This window comes from Diplotaxodon limnothrissa, linkage group LG10 (assembly GCF_057381915.1).
Source record: "Diplotaxodon limnothrissa isolate DT_005_m linkage group LG10, D_limnothrissa_male_GT1.1, whole genome shotgun sequence".
In the NCBI taxonomy this organism is placed as follows: Eukaryota; Metazoa; Chordata; class Actinopteri; order Cichliformes; family Cichlidae; genus Diplotaxodon; species Diplotaxodon limnothrissa.
Genome location: NC_140605.1, coordinates 28802420 through 28819495, shown reverse-complemented (window position 1 = coordinate 28819495; position 17076 = coordinate 28802420). Strand labels below are relative to the sequence as shown.

General features: G+C 39.8%; 1 protein-coding gene across 1 annotated transcript in view; it reads right to left on the bottom strand.

The window, feature by feature from the left end:
- Window positions 1-8155: 8155 nt before the first annotated feature.
- The window catches only part of cadm1a (cell adhesion molecule 1a), a 485577-nt gene continuing 476656 nt past the window's right edge, over window positions 8156-17076 (bottom strand). The window contains exons 11-12 of the mRNA XM_085364061.1: window positions 14152-14280; window positions 8156-8274 (exon numbers count right to left, since the gene is read on the bottom strand). Of these exons, the coding sequence (XP_085220187.1) occupies window positions 8156-8274; window positions 14152-14280 (248 nt within the window). The remainder of the gene's footprint in view (window positions 8275-14151; window positions 14281-17076) is intronic.

The window sequence follows — 17076 nt, the reverse complement described above, 5'->3', positions numbered from 1 at the left end:
GGTCTGATTGCAGAGCAAAGACAAGTAGCGTAATTGTTGACCTTACAGACAGCCTAATTTCCCAAGTAGCCTTAAGGGTTGCCATTACCACCAGAGTTTATAGCTCTGCTCTTTCCTGCCTCTCACGATCTCGCAGTTACTAAATCATTCATAATCACTTCTTGTTCACCTGTTGATACAAGGCTATAAAGGTTTACTTTGCAGAGCCTCCTCATGGCCTTCTAATCTTAATGGCCTCTGGGTAGGTGCTAAACAACCAATCCCCTGAATAATATGCAAATGGTAACAAGGACATTTTTTTTAAAGGAGTTCATTAAATAAGAATCAAAACGTTATCTTGTGATGACTCAAATAATAATGTCATTGCTGCGCGCAAGTAATGGATAAAAAGTGTATTCCTTATTGCAGGATATCTATATTAACCTTTTGAGCATGCAAGGTTAACACAAAGAGATAACACCGCACCACTGACCTTTTCATTACTGTGTACAAAACATCATCAGCGAGGACATGAAGGGTTTGACTTTGCTTTATTAGGACGGAGCTATTTATGTAGAGAGTCCGTTAAGGTGTAATGAATAGGATTTCTTTCTTTCAATAGTTATTTGAGGATATTGAGTAATGATTCCATAAGAGACCAACTGGCACACACATTAAACATGAGCTCAGAAGTACATTTTCTATGACTGATAGCCTGCCTCGGGTCTTAACTTTCTAATCAATAGCAGTATCACCTTTACTTATTTAAGATGTTGGCTCATTATATACAGCACTTGAGGTATAATGAGAGCCTGGGGCGAAATTGTAATTAAAGATAATATCGTCTTCTACTCAAGTCATCTACTGAATACTGAATATTACAGGTCTGTTAACGTGTAAAGTAGAGCCTAAATCATGAACATTAAATATGAATGGAGGACTACATTTGTCTGTGACAGACAGTTCACCTCACACCAACTCTGTCTGTGTTGAGATCAATGATACTACTTTCATATATTTGAGATGTTGATTTAAAAGAGTCAGAGTCTAAACCTTGCCAAATGTGTCAAAGCTTTCATGGCACTCTCAACATGTTACACTTTGTGTTAATTGATAGTACTGATTTTATACTCCATATTCACACTGGTTTATGCATGTGATAAAGATTTCATGTCATCTCCTCTTGCCAAGGTTTTCACTTTCAAAGAATAAGTGGATGTGCAGAGCCATCCCATTACACCTACCTTTGTCTCAATCAAAATACACTTGTGATATTCATCAACACTGCTCAGCGAAGCTGAACCTGTGTGGATAATTACGCTTTTATGAGACATTTCAAAATGAAAGTAAGTGTAAAACCCCCTCCACTGTTTCCTGTAATGGAGTTATGTTCATCCACCAACAAAATTACGACACTCTAAACATCAAACTTGTATTCCACTGCGACTCGCTTGTGACACCGTTTCTCACAGGCAAATGTGTAATTGTCACTTAATAACCTCTGTGTTTCTCTTCATAGATGTCAGGTTTTTTTTCTTTGACAGGCAGCAGAATGTTGTCTAGTAAAAGTCTGGATTTAGTATTCACCAGCAAAATTGTGGGATTTTTCTAAACCACATCAAGTCATTTTTAGTCTCAACCCAAAAACGTGATGTACTTTGAATTAATGGCATATAAACTAAAAATACATGATGTTTGAAACACTTGTATGACATGTATGACCCAAGCTTAGGTGCAACCCCTCAAGTCCAAATATAGAGTTTCTGCTTTTCACAAGTGGTAAACATTTATTTTGTGTACACTGACATAAATCAGAGCATATGAGACCGGGCAGATTAAAAATCATAACCAGAAACACAATAATAATTGTGGGAAATTTGTGCTCAGGAAGACACAACCTGTGCTCCCCAAGTCCTCAGTCACGCAGGCTAAGGACTTAGGAAGACCTCAGCTTGTGTGTATTGCTGTGACTAGCTGAAGTGGTATAGTCCTTTGTCACAGGTGCCCATACTTTGCATGGAAGATGCCAAGTTATCTGCAAATGCTAATGGAGTAGTAAAACCATGAAGGTATGATGCAAAACAAAAGTTGCATCTTTTGACACAATTTTGTTATAGCGGTAAGGCACAACTTTTATTTTCAAGGCAAACATACTCCAATTCTGGTTGCATTGCTGTTTTTCAAGATTCACTACAACTCAGAGAGCAACTAAAGCAATCAATGCAGGGGTGTTTGTCTTTTAAAAGTGCAAAATGTCAATTTTGTTTGCATTGTCATGAATCAGTACGTGATATATGAAAAATCACATTCAGGAACACAAAAATAATGTGGTTCATCTGCAGGAACAGTCTAAGGAGCTTGGAAAGGACTTCTTTAGGTTTCCTTAAAGAGGTTTCACCTCTCATCCGAGAAGCTTCTTTAGTTCTAAGAGCGATTGGTGGAGAGTCCCAGATTTTAAGCCCTATGGGAGTGTCCCCAAGAGGGTCATGGATCCTCTACCTACGTCGGCAACGTTGGCAAGACCAAGGAGCTGGTGGTGGACTTCAGAAGGAGTAAGCACAGAGACTACAAGCCCATTGTCATCAATGGAGCTCCAGTGGAGAGGGTGCAGTCCTTCAAGTATCTCCTCAGACCTGACATGGTCTGCCCACATTCAGGTCCAGTCCAAAAAGGTCAGTCGGCACCTGTACTATCTCAGACAACTGAGGAATTTCAGGGTCCTTTCAGTGATCCTCAGGACTTTCCGTACAGCAGAACGCTACAGCAGGGCTGCTCTCCCCTCCCTGCAGGACATTTACACCAGGAGATGCTGGTCCAGAGCAGCTCAGATATTGAAGGGCCTGTCCTATCCCATCAAAAACCTGTTACAACTTATGCAATCAGGCAGAAGGTTCAGCACCATCTGGGCAAAAACAGAGAGGCTCAATAGGAGCTTCTATCCTCAGGCAATTTGGTTTTAAATCAGGACATGCCTGCTGAATCTTGACCCACACGAGCCAAGCTTCTGGTGAACCCGAATTGCTCTTAGAACTGAAGAAGCTTCTCGGATGAGAGGTGAAACGTCTTCAAGGAAACTTAAAGAAGTCCAGGTGCTTTTCTTTTCAAGCTCCTTAGACTTCGACGACCTGGATGACTGAGACCCTTCACTTAAACAGTTGTAAAAATCTGTGTTTGTGTCTATTGGGGAAGACAAAGAAGATGCTAGGGTGGACAGTTGTTGTTGTTTAATTCCAAAGTAAATATTACTGTATGTATTGCTCTGCGCCCATATTATACGTATAGCATTTTACATTTAATAATTCACCTAAAGCCTATTAAAAAAAAACAATGCCAACACTGATTATTTTGGACATTTATATCTTTTCTCTTTTATTAAGACAAGAACTCTTCATTGTTTTGTAAAAATGTCTATTTATGAACCAATACAAAATGTGTATGGGAATGTGGAACTCCTCTTCTCCATTAATACACATTAACATTTCCCAAGTACAGCAGAGAGACAAAAATAATCAATCTGAAAAGAATGGTGAAAGAAAACTTTTTGGGAATCAAAAGGTGGTGGTGCGTTGAAATTGACAGAAGTACAGCCACAACAAGTTTCTGATCCTGCTTCATTCCAATAAACATTGTACTCTTTAGTACCTATGTTAACACAAAGCAATACTTAACACATCTTTTACAGTGCACCAAATATTAAGAAAAATACATAAAACATGTACAACATAGAAGCAAATTTATCTCACCCTTTTTGCTTTGGGACCTAAACTTCTGTTTTGTACTTAATTGTATTTAATGATGTATTGTACTTGCTTTCATGTCATTGATAGGTGGGGCCTAAATTTTGCATTCTACCTGAGATGCAGTCACATCAGTCAGCAAGGCATGAACCTGAGACAGGACACTAGCAAAAGAATTTAATGGGAAGAAAACGACTTCAGTTGCACTGTAAGATAAGACCATAGTCAACGTTTTTTAAAACTTCACTGGGAATAATGGAAAATAAAATGATATGTACAATAACCTTATCGTTCTGTTATGCACCTAAGATTCGGAATAATTAAGCGTACTTAAATATATTTTTTTCACTTTCTTATATTGGAAATTTGGGAGAACAAAAAAATATTTTTATAACGTAAAACACTCCTGGCATTCCAATCTGCAAAAAGTTTAATATTCACAAATAAAATATTAACGTATCAGCCTTAGGGAGAAGACAATATTCAGTTCTATTCCTTTATTGGCAAGTACATATTTTGAAGTCTGATTTAAATCAAAGCTGCCACATGTCACTGAAGCGAAATAGTGCTCACTGGAAAATACAAATCACACAATATCAGTCTTACAGATGAAAGTGACATCTGCTCTGTGATTCATAAAGCAACAATAACAAGTCAATCAATAGTTAAATCAGACACCAGACCGTGAAACATTTACCTAATCAGTTCCCCACCCCACCCCCACCCGTCCATTTAACAAACACAAAACAGTGTCGTCAGCATACAGTGTTAACTTTGTGATAAAATTACTTTGTGAGTCCAGAACTAATGAAAATGAACTGAAGTTTTAACAAGAAACAGATGGAGAGAGTTGGACACAACATCTTTGATTTTTGTCCACATCGTCTCTCCTGTAAATCCTATCTACAACTACCACATCCAAAACTAAAAATAACGTATCCACAGCTCCCCCCGTTCCACTTGCTGTGCTCTAAAATCACCCCGCCCCAAAACTTAAACGTTTTTAAATGCACAGATGGTCAAGAAAGTGTAATTTGCGCTGTGGATTTCACAAGAGCTATGTCTAAGAGCCACCCCAAATCTCAACATGGAAAGGCTGAATGTTGTCTTCATGCATGACCATGAAATATTAAAGCTATCACATTGGTAATGTGTCGCAATACGAGCTGCGCGTTAACAAAATCCAATCAAATGCTTTAACATAGCAACACAGTGTTAAATCATAGTGAGTGTACACATGGCAAGCAACACCATTAAGTGCCAAAGAATCCATAAATGCGCCAAACAGTGATGAAATGGAAAAGTGGTTTTCAGTGTCTTGATTTATTTATTCCAACATCTTATTGGTTTCTCTCAAAGAATCCATTTTATGAAGCTTAAAAAACATTTTTTCCTATTCAAATTAGAAAGTAATTTTAACAGTTAGCAACTTGCAAAGGGGGGCAAAGTCTGACCAAAGTGTTTCAAAGTCATTTTGAAACACATTTCCATCTCATTACAAAACAAGGGAAAGGTAAAGCAGGTTTAAGATTTGAGATTTTTAAACAGATTGCATTCATTTTATTTAGAAGCGTAATTCAGAAATCAAGCATCATCTTACGCTTACGATGCACTGCCATTACTTTTCAAATTTCTTGAAAATGGATTTAATGCAAAGCTTAACTGTTCCAATTCCACAGGTGTCCCATTTAATAAACAACAACAAATAATGTATATCAATAAACAAGCAAACATTAGTAATTCAGATTTTGAGCTGAAATTAACAGTATGTGGATGGTAAATAAACACTAGAAATCAAACTGCCACCTTTTCCTTGACTAATATGATTTAGTTTGTCCTCTTGACACTAGTTTTTCAACATTAGACCAACTTCACTTTAAAAAAATAAAACTGCTGCTGCTGATGTTGGGCACATGCTAACTTTGACAAATCTTTGAAGTGTGATGTAATATCACAACAGAAAAAAGCCACGAAATAAATATGCTTTCAGTGTTTCAAACTCTTGAAATTGTACACGGCATCTGAAACCTCCAGCTTTATCCACCCACAGCTGTCACATGGAGAAAGGATTCATTAAGCGTGTTGCTTGCTGTGCGAACACATAATAATGAGAAACAATGTCACTGGTAAACCCACATTGCCATGTTGAAAAGCCAGAGCAATAATGCAAACCATGGATTAACACCAAGGACCACAACGTGTGTAATATGTCATCGTATGAACAATTAATTACTTCTGGTGTCCTCAGTGCTCCCAAACTGACATAGCGAAACAGATTCTCATTGGCTTTTGGCAGGTTGTACATAAACCATGATAGAGAAGCAAAAACAACGGGTTCTAGCATGAGCATACATGCAAAATTAATATTTTGGTGTTCAAAAATGAATGAATTTGAGCAAAATTACGTACATTACATGGACAAAAGTACTTGGTCACCTATCCATTACACCTAAAGGAGCTTCTTAATGCCATGAAGCTCCTGGCACACAGATTTGTGCTGATGTTAATGCCAGAGGAGGGCTGGAGCTCTATAACTGTATGGCTAAGGTCCTGTGGTTTCACTTAGATTAGATGTGGAATACCTAGAAGGGAAGAAATTTCACAAACTGACTTGTTGCACTGGTGGCACATTGTTACAGTACCACGTTAGAATTCAGTGAGCTCCTTAGAAGAACCCATCCCGTCACAAATGTTCGTAAAAGTAGACCGCACGGCTCGGTGCTTGATTTTCTACAGCTGTGGCGACCCAAAACACCTGCACTCAAAGATACTTTTGTCCATATAGTGTATGGTGGTGAATGGCTGTGAATGGTTTGTCTCTCAGAACACTCTACTTCGAAGACATGTACTTTCCATAACACTTCCATATTTTACAGTTTGACAAAACTGACAATGAACGTGATACAGTAAAATCCACAAAGGTACTCCATTGTAATTCTAGTAAGTTGTAAAAAATATTTCTTAGTAAGGATTAGTGTACAATACAGTTGTGATGCCATTGGCTTGATTTACATTGGACTGTGTGTCAATGAGATAACGTGAACCTGCTAATGGGAGGACCTTGACTGCTATGTATCGTGTAGCTATGTACCGATTAGATGTAACTTAACTTTGAATGGGCTTCAGTTTGGAGTTATATTAAGGCTGGTTCTCTACTTGGAAAACTTGTTGTATGGCGTACACTACACCAGCAATGTCAGCTGCTGATTGGCAAATATTAACACCAAATATTTTTTTCCAACAGTCTTTTATTACAGAGGCATCTTGACTGAGGATGTGTCAAAACAATTTTAGGACAATTTACATTTTCTTACTTTCTCATTTATAATAAAAAATATTCTAGGGTGAGAGCAGATGGAAATCAATTGAAAACCAACATTACAACTCAATAAAAGCCGGTGGGAAGACAGGCCTTCCATTCAGCAAATGGAAGAAAAATAACACAGAGCAGAGGAAGAAATCAAAAATAATGAAATGGCAATGCAGTGAGGAAAAAATAATGCACTGCTTCTTTTCACTAAGGAATGTAATGCCTTAAAAGACAGTAATACAGAAGTATATCTGCTCTGCAAAAACAAAACCGAGGTTTTTAAATATGAATTTTCAAACTGAACCGGCCTGTTGAAATGGGAACATCCTTTTACATTAGCCTCTGTGCCTCTGTTTTAGTCGCGTTTCTTTCTGTGGTGTCGTGTGTGTGGTCCAGTACTACAAACCTGTTTCTCTTTTATGTCCTTTGTACAATGATATGTAACGCGTTCCATGCATTTTTAGAGCTGTCAAAACTTCAGGGAGAAAGAGAAGAAAGTAATGGCTTGAGACAAATCACAGTATACTGGAAAGAGTTTTTGTTATGCAGGAGAGGATCCGTTTGTGCAGACACATTAAGAGACATTAATAAAGTGGCTGTGTAATTTTACCCTCATACAAAAGCCAACAGCACACTGATAATTACGAGGTGGGAAGATGAAACGGGAAAAGGGGAGCAACGAGGTTATGCAAACGACGATCAACACAAATGCAAAATATGGGTAGAACCAAAAGATTTCGAACAAGGCACAGAATTTTCTGCAAATGGTTGAACTAAATAAAATTTGTACCAGCAGTTAGGGAGGTGTTGAATGGTGAAGCTCTCTACAGTGATTTCTGGCACACCCTCCCACCCATCCCTGTATACTGAAAACCCCAGACCCTAACATTTTTTATCCTTTTTTGATTTTTTCTTTTTTTAAACACACACAACATTCCATCTACATCTGCAGACTAGACTAGACAACGGCTTAAAACCAGGCCTTTCTTTAAAATCCCGTGTCTCTTCTACCCCTCCACCGAACCGATTCCAACCCCTCTGTCAACCCCCACCTTTTCCCCCTCTCCCCGTCCCAAAAAACCCTTCAGTGTCCCAAGCAGGACATTGGAGGTGAGGGGTCCTGTTCTGATTAGATGTAGTACTCCTTCTTTTCATCAGAATTGGTGTGGCCACCCTCGGCATTGATGATGGCTGTATCTGCATCCGCTGCGTCGTCTGCTCCTTTGGCTTCATGTGTGAAGTAGGTACCTGAGGAGGACAGGATGGAGGACAGTGTCACGAACTGGATAATAGCCTGCTGCTCAGATGATACAAAAGATTAAAATGTGGCTCTCCATCTCACAGCACCCAATTATGCAAATCCTTCACTGTGTGGCCATTTACATATACCGAACACCAGCAAGCGGCGATATTCAGATTACACAGCGTTTCCCCTCACTTTCCTTTATGATTGGCACATGAAAATCAGGGTTTCAAAATGATCTTGAGTGTCAGGAAGAGTGTTGCTCACACCTTCAAATTAACCTTGTCAAGTTCACACAAAAAGGGACTAGCCAGCCACTTCAAACCTAATTTACAAGAGTTATTCACAGCCTATCAAAGTAGAGGCGATGATGACAATATTTTAGGAAGAATGAGGGACAGTAGTGCCACATTAAAAGCACAAATGCTGCCTGAAAAGAGAGAAACAAGGTGCTGGAGTGCTGCAAAAAAGGCTGGCTAGAATATTATGCAGACCTGAAAAAGAACGTTTACCCTGTCTGTTCTAAGGTTTTACGTATCAGAACACAGTAAACAAAATATCATCTAGTCCTTAGCATGTGTTAAATTAATTCAAATGTAACCTTGACCTCAGATGAACAACATCATCATTTATTTAACAAAGATTGAGGCAACATCCAGAAGTAGTGTGTGAAAAACTAAGTATACCTCATGATTCAGTAGTTTCAAAAACAACCTGTTAGCAACAATACCGTGATGTAACTGATTTCTGTATGACTTTGTCACCTCTCACATTGCCAGGAAGGAATTTTGGATCCACTCTTCTTTACGTTGCTTTAGACCAGGGATCAGCAACCCTGGGCACACGTGCCAGGGGTTAACTGATGGCACAACTGTAGCTTGTAATCGGAAGGTTGCCGGTTCGAGCCCCGGCTTGGACAGTCTCGGTCGTTGTGTCCTTGGGCAAGACACTTCACCCGTTGCCTACTGGTGGTGGTCAGAGGGCCCGGTGGCGCCAGTGTCCGGCAGCCTCGCCTCTGTCAGTGCGCCCCAGGGCAGCTGTGGCTACAATGTAGCTTGCCATCACCAGTGTGTGAATGTGTGTGTGAATGGGTGGATGACTGGATATGTAAAGCGCTTTGGGGCCCTTAGGGACTAGTAAAGCGCTATATAAATACAGGCCATTTACCATAGCTGGACTGGCCATCGAGCATACCGGCCGATGTTGATTTTTCATTTTTATGGGCCGATGTTTTGTTTAGTTTTTTTGTAAACATTGAAAGGTGGTGGATTGGCCAGATGCTGGCCGGTGTGTAAAAATAACTTAGTTGTTTGGTGGTGGCTGTGGCGGAGCTTCCACAGAGGCAGGTGGATGAGAGAAAGGGGAGGCAGGAGGAGGAGAGACCCGAGGCGACCTGCAGTCTATCTGGGTCAGATATAAGCCAAGTTTAGGTGGAGTTTATTTTCGTTGTGCTGACTTTTTACAGTCAGTTACAATAACTCGTACTGCGTACTAGCTAGCATGACGGAGTTTCTAGCTGTGTCCAAATTCAGGCTGTGCCTGCATTTGTAGGCCGATTACGTTACAGCGACACGACGAAGACTGTCCAAATTTGAAGACTCCGACAAGTGCGCCCTTCATTTCCCCAGATTTGAAGGATGGGTCGGGTGTATACTTTGTGGCCCAACCTATTCCAGAATTCATAGCGCGGCCCTGCTCAGTTTCCAACAATGGCGGCAGCTAGTTTTAATATTACTCTTATTATTCTTTCTGGGTCACAAAATAAACGTTTAACATATTTTCAGGTGAGAATGTAACTGTGTAAACTTCAAATATCTGCTTGGTTTATCGAGACATCACATATTTTCCAAAGCGCTCTGACGTTTTCGGAGACGTCTGTTACCCACCAGCTCGATAGCTAGCCGGGTTCAAGGCTCACTAGAGCCGGTGAGAACACCGGACTCCCGGCAAATCATTTTCAAACCCACTGCCATCTTTCGCTATCAGGTTAAACATGATATAGAAGTCACTTAGATAACTTAAAAATGTTATTGTTTGGCTTTTTTCAGTATTTTATTTGTTCCTGAGTAAATCGGTTTGGCTGAGATTAAAGTTATAGTTTTCACACAGCTGAATAAATGTCAAGCAGACAACTGACTATCAGATGCTCGAGAATATACTCCGGTGTCCTTTTATATTTTAGATAGCAAGGAGCAGACGGCTGAATTTATTAAACTTCACTGAAACAATCTGCAAATTTCATTAAAATGTAATAAACTATCATCTTGTCTTTATTTTTAGTTAGCACATACTAACTAAAACAGCACACACTGGCTGTAGCTCTGGCAGCCACTAACCAGAAGGTCGGTGGTTCGATCCCAGGCTGCTCCAGTCTGCATGCCAAATATCCTTGGGCAAGATACTAACCCCATGTTGCTCTCCGATGCATCCATCGGACTGTGAATGTGTATGAATGTTAGATACTCAGCACTTAAGAGCTTAGAAGTGCTTGTGTGACTGGGTGAATGAATTAGTTGTATAAAGCGCCTTGAGTGCTCAGACAGAGTAGAAAAGCGCTATATAAGAACCAGTCCATTTACCATTTACCTTAAAGCTGTAAGCTAATGATAGTTATATAAGAGCAGATGCATGCTGGTGCAATAAGCTGTACGTTTTACGTCCAGTGGATGCATGATCCGATTAGTCGACTAATCGCAAAAATAATCGGTGACTAGTCGACTATCAAAATAATTGTTTGTGGCAGCCCTAGTATATATATAGTTATGAAGTTATGATGTGGAATATATATATTTGTATTCCACATCATAACTTCATAAAATTATTAATGTGTCTCAATTTGGCAGAAGTTTGAACAGTAATATCAGACTTTTGTGGTCCTCCAACCTTATCTTCAGTTAATACAAATCTGCTGCTTCACTTACTCTCAGGGCTGTGGGTCCCTTCAGGTAAGTGTGATGTTGAGTAATTATTGGAAAGTTTTTAAAGAGGTAGTTAAAAGTTGCCTGAGACAATATTTCTGTTCTAATTCAAATATTTTCTGAGTGGCTGCTGCAGCCTCACATCTGCATAGGTGTAGCCACCAAATGACACCAACCCCCCCCCAAAAACAACAAACAAAAACCTCCCTCCTCGTGATTATTATTATTGTTCCGTCATGAATATTTATACTTGGCCTCCAGGCACTCTACCTTGTAAACAGTTTACCTCTCATAATATACACAATTAGTCAAAGTGGCCTGAATTTTTATTTGTACTTGCATCTTATTGCTGTTTTATATTGAAAACATGTTGCGAGTCGCCTAAGAGGAAAGCAGCATTGTGACAATAATTCCAAAGTGAACACTAAAGGATACGTCCAGTTTATTACAGCTTATATTTCATAGTTTTGGCAGTCAGTTTCAATATCTCTGCATGAGCCAAAGTAACTGCTGAGATCTGGAACCAGCAGAGACAGATGTGTTAGGACTCATGAACAGCTGGATGATTTGGCAGGGTGTAAAATGCCAAAAGTTTAGCAAGACTGTCCAAATCATTTTATGAGAAGTGGGCACAAAATAGGCCCGAAGTGAACCCATTTTCCCCTATTTTTCCTTACAAAGGTCCCAATTCCACAGTGGGTCAAAGTTGAGGAAGTTGGTCTGTGAGGTGTAATGGATGTTTGGACAGTAATTTCAAAGTTGCTTTCTCCTCTAAATAAGTTTGACCAACCTGGGGGGGTTGTTTCTGACTTCTCTGATTGTCTGACTGCACCTGTTTCTTTCTCCCTCTAACGCTTTTTTCTTCTTCTTTTTTTAAGCAATGTTTCTGCACCTCTAGATCTCAGTATTGGATTATGGATTTCAATTCTTTTATTACTGACGAAAGTGGCTGAAAACATTATATACAGAATAGCAACCAAGTTGTAATAAACTAGAGTTATCCTTTAAAATCTGCACTGCTGCACTCGGTAACACAACAGTGGGACTGCTTCACATGGCTGTGTGCCTGGTCTTCGGTGTCAATAAGTCACGTCAGTCGGAGTCAGCTAGACAGAGGCTGTTTTTGTGTGTTGATCTGGGAAACAGTCGTACGAATCACTGGAGCTACTGCAAACCTCACTGCCTCAAAGTTTCACTGCACCGCTAAGATCTACCAGCAAGCAGCTTGCATGTTGCTTCTAGACACAAATGTGAGGAGCCACTCAGAGTTCAGCACCACTGAAATAAGAGCACATTTCCTCTATACTTTTAATTTGCCTCATTTACTGTACTTCCTCTCTAAAGTGGTTAATGTACCCAATTCATTTCCCCCCGCATAAGAAACATCAAAGTGTGAAATGTGTTATAGATTCTAATTATTTCTCTGTTGTGAGGACGGCATACAAGATTTGTTATACTATGCGGCAGGACTGCATGAAAAATGTAATTTTACTCATCATCAGTAACCCATAGCCTTAATAGCTGTCTTTCCATCATTTTGATAGCAACCATCCATTGATGTAATAAGTCGTTTTTGCAGAAACAAAGTAAAGAGGCTACACTTGACAAACTGCCTGCTGGGACAGATAATGCTTAAAAGGAAAGCTGCTGTGAAATAACAGGTACTTCTTAAAAATGATACACAAAATTTAAATGTATCATATGGAGCTTTTGGGTATGCCTTGCTAATAGTGGATTAGACCCCCCCTTTTGCCGTCAGAACTGCCTTCTTCGTGGCATTGATTCAACAAGGTGCCGGAAACATTCCTCAGAGATTTTGCTCCATGTTGACATGATAGCATCATACAGCTGCTTCAGATTTGACAGCTGAGCATCTATTATGTGACTCTCCTGTTCCAACATATCCCAAAGGTAAATGGTAAAAAGTAACAAGACTTGTTCGTACACAGCAGCTTCGCTCTCTACTTGAGGACTCAAAGTGTTTTATACAGTTCTTATTCACCAATTGATACAGGTTCAAACAAGCACTGGTTTCTATCTGACATTCACACAAATTTACACCCAGATAAACGCATCGGGAGCAACTCAGGGTTGCCCAAGGACACTTTGGCATCTGGTCATTAGATGACCCACTCTACCTCCAGAGGCACAACCAGCCTTCAAATGTGCTCTATTAAACTAAGGCCGTTTGAGTACAGGGAATGCATTGTCACATTCAAGAAAAGCAGTTTGAGATGATTTGAACTTTGTGGCATGGCCGGAAGTAGCCATCAGAACACGGGCACACCATAGTCATAAAGGGATGGCGGGTCACGCTGGTAGTGTGTGTCAAGCCTGAACTGTTGATACAAGGCAGGATAGATCCATAATTTCATGTCATTTACTGCATATGTTATCTCTTATCCAAATGTTGCAACAGAAATAGAGACTCATCGGACTATATAGCATTTTTCGAATCTTCAATTGTCCATGTTTTTTGAGCCCAGGTTAATTGTAGCCTCAGTTTGCTGTTCTTAGCTGACAGAAGTTGTGCCCGGTGTGGTCCCGGTGTGCAACTTTAGCCCATCTGTATTCAGAGATGCTCTTCTGCATTAGTTGAGGTTAGTTTACTGACTGTTGCCTTCCTATCAGCCTCGCATCAACATGAGATTCCCCCCCAGAGCACTGATGCTCACTGGTTCTTTTCTCACCTTTGGACTATTCTCTGTAAACCTAGATATGGTTGTGTGGCATCTCAATAAAGAAGTTTCTAAAATACTAGAAGACCAGACCAGTCTGTTTGGCACATTGCTCTGCTGTCCAGTTTGTGCTTCAACGGGTCATCTTGACCATGCCTAAATGCATAAATGTATTGAGCCATTTGATTGGCTGATTTGATATTTGTGCTAATGAGCAGTTGACCCAACTGTATCAACATTCAAACATTTAGCAACTTTGTTTTTAGACATTTCCTATATCTACTACCTTTGTGTCTTGCAAAGTAGCGTCCCAAGACAATGAGTAGACAGAGCATAGCGAACACGACCACAGCCACCACTCCTCCGATAACTGCATGGTCCACTGTTCTGGGTGCTCCTTCTCCGGCTCGTGAATCTGAATGGGAAGAAAAAACAAAATCAGAAACAGTGCTACTAAAACTTCTCCTGACATTGAGAGAATAGCGATCAGCCACCAAATCCCTACCACACAGTCTGAGAGTTAAAGTGATAGAAATGAAGATTATATTTAATACAAGGCATTTAGATAGAGGAACTTTGGAGCAGCAATGCCTAAGATGCACTGCTTTAACAAAACCGAAGATTTGGACTTAACCCATACACTCCAGTAAATCCAGAGCTGCCTGGTTGACTGTCATGACTGTCGCTCTTGTGTTTCAAAAGAAATGAATTTAATACTGCTTTACTCTTCCTGAACGAGCTCAGTGGAAGAAATAAACACATGCAGACACAGATGTCAGCAGTCTTGTGCAGAAATTTAACGTATGTGTTTTTTGATGGAAAAACATGTTGACACAGGTCCTTTCGTAATCATATGGAGGTCCAGAGGGTGTACTAAGAAGCAAGTTTGACATAGCAAGTGTTTCTTTGTGTTAGCTCAGTCAGACATAATGGGTATCACAAGGGTGGTTATCAACTTCCTTTGTTAAAGCAGGCTTTCTGCTTCAGGCTCTGCACGCGCTCACATAAAAGGGGGGCGTTTGACGCGTTCGACATTTCTTCTAAATGGACCGATCAAGACCGACCAGCTTCAGTAAGAAGGAACAGTACAGACAGAGTTATGAAGAATATTAAAAAGTTGTTACTGAAAAGCAACAATGGTGCTGCAAATAAGGAGAGATCGTTCATTTTGTAAAATCACAGGTTAACATATATATATATTAATACTTAGTGTACACTTACTGACATTTATTCAACTTTACAACTGTACTCAAAAAGGGTGTAATCCCTTCAATGCAGGGAAAATCAAGGAAGCCAATTCAGTTTTTGACCAAATCAACTTACTACACTGATTCGTTCAGCGATCACACACACATATGGCTCAGTAAGCTATATGTTTAGATATTGACAGGATAAGAAATGGTAAAATGTGATTCTTACAGGTGAGCTGTTCAGGGCCAGGATGCATGTTTAGCTTGTGACACATACAACATACCACGCTTCGATCCTATGTTAACAACACCAAAGTCACAATTATACCACAATTTTTCCTCACTGTACTCAAACTATGTGTCCAAACCTCATCAGCAGTTTCAGTTTTTAACTAGTGATCTTAATGCCTCTTTTATGTCGTTTGTTTTTCATTAGCATGCTGAGCTCTTTATCTTAAGTAGAATTTCGCTGCATGTATAGTAAGACCTCTGAAGTCATGGTCACGATATGTGATAACCCTATATTTTAAATAACAAATAGAATAAAAAAGTTCTAAAAACTATTTATTAACTCATTTTTAGCTAATTACAGAGACTTGCAAGAACAATTGATTGCCAGGGTTGGACTTGGTTATAACCAAAGGGTTAATATAGTGACACACATCACGCGTTACGCTGTGCAATTTGTGTTGTTTTGATTGCTCCATAGTTGCTCTCCCACAAGACAAAGAAGGACTTTTTTCTTTTCCTGAGTTCAGTCTGGCTCCTTTGTCTCTTGCTGACATTTTAATAACCACTGTACGAAATTGCCACAACAATAACTGTTTGGATTGCAATCAAGAATTGATTAAGAATAACCATAGTCATACCAAACGAGAAATTATTCAGTATTGTACCTTTCATTAAGAATCTGCTCGCCACGGCTTGTGTATCGTTGTGAGGTTTCATGATTAGAAAAATAAGTCTTTAAAATGTTTTTTTGTATGCAACCGTGCCTAAACAAAACAAACTTTCACAAATTATTAACACAGTGGGGATAGTTAATCAAGTTTCAGAGCAGGAGTTGGGTTAAAAAACAACACAAAAAACATCTGTGACTGGGCAACAGTCCCCTAAAGTCCTTGGTTGCAATGCTGTGTGAAAGCTATTGATCATGTGTAGGGATCCATGACAACCCTAAGTTAATATCCATTTGCCGACGTGATTGGTCCTTCATGGGACAAAGCATGAGGACATTTCTTTCCCCACATTATGCCCCAGGAAGGTGAACGGCTGCTGGAGAGAAGATTCACATGGCTGAACGCTGCACTGAGATGTGACCTGGGCTTCATTGTGTATTCATGAAGCACATTTGTATTCAACATAATATACATGTACAGGTACATTTACGTGCTTTTAGCTTATTTTGATACCATTACACCAACCTTCATTTCCACACTAATGCTTTCTTTTCTTTCTTTCTTTCTTTCTTTTTTTACTGAAAATATTTGCAGAAGCCTGGAAACTGAACAACGTCCAGTTCTTAGCATTCAGTTCACACATGGAGCAGACCTTCAGCCCCACCATCCATTAGCTGAAGTAACTCACTAAAAACCCCTCCACATGCTTCTCCAGCCTAGTTCTACACGGGGGATTTGCTGAGTGAGCTCCAGAAAACAGAAAGAGCCAGGCTGCAATTGATTAACGAATAACAGAAACAGAGAGAGAAACATCATGGATACCATCCCTACACACCTGCATTACCCAACCTGAAGGAATGGAGTCGGGAGTGGGGAGGGCAGCGCAGCGCTACCTGTCAAACTCAACAAAACATTACCTGATAGATCTAATAGGTTATTTTGACTTCAGATTTTCTTTTTTAGTGCTGGGCAGATTCAATTAAACTGAGCAGGAATCCTTCTGACATCCAATTCGCTCTTGTCAGGCTGCAAGAGCTTTGCTTTAACACACTTTCCTATTACGATGTTAATGTGGACTTTGGCTTTCGGGGAGGGGAGATTACGTGTGTGCGGCGTGGTCAG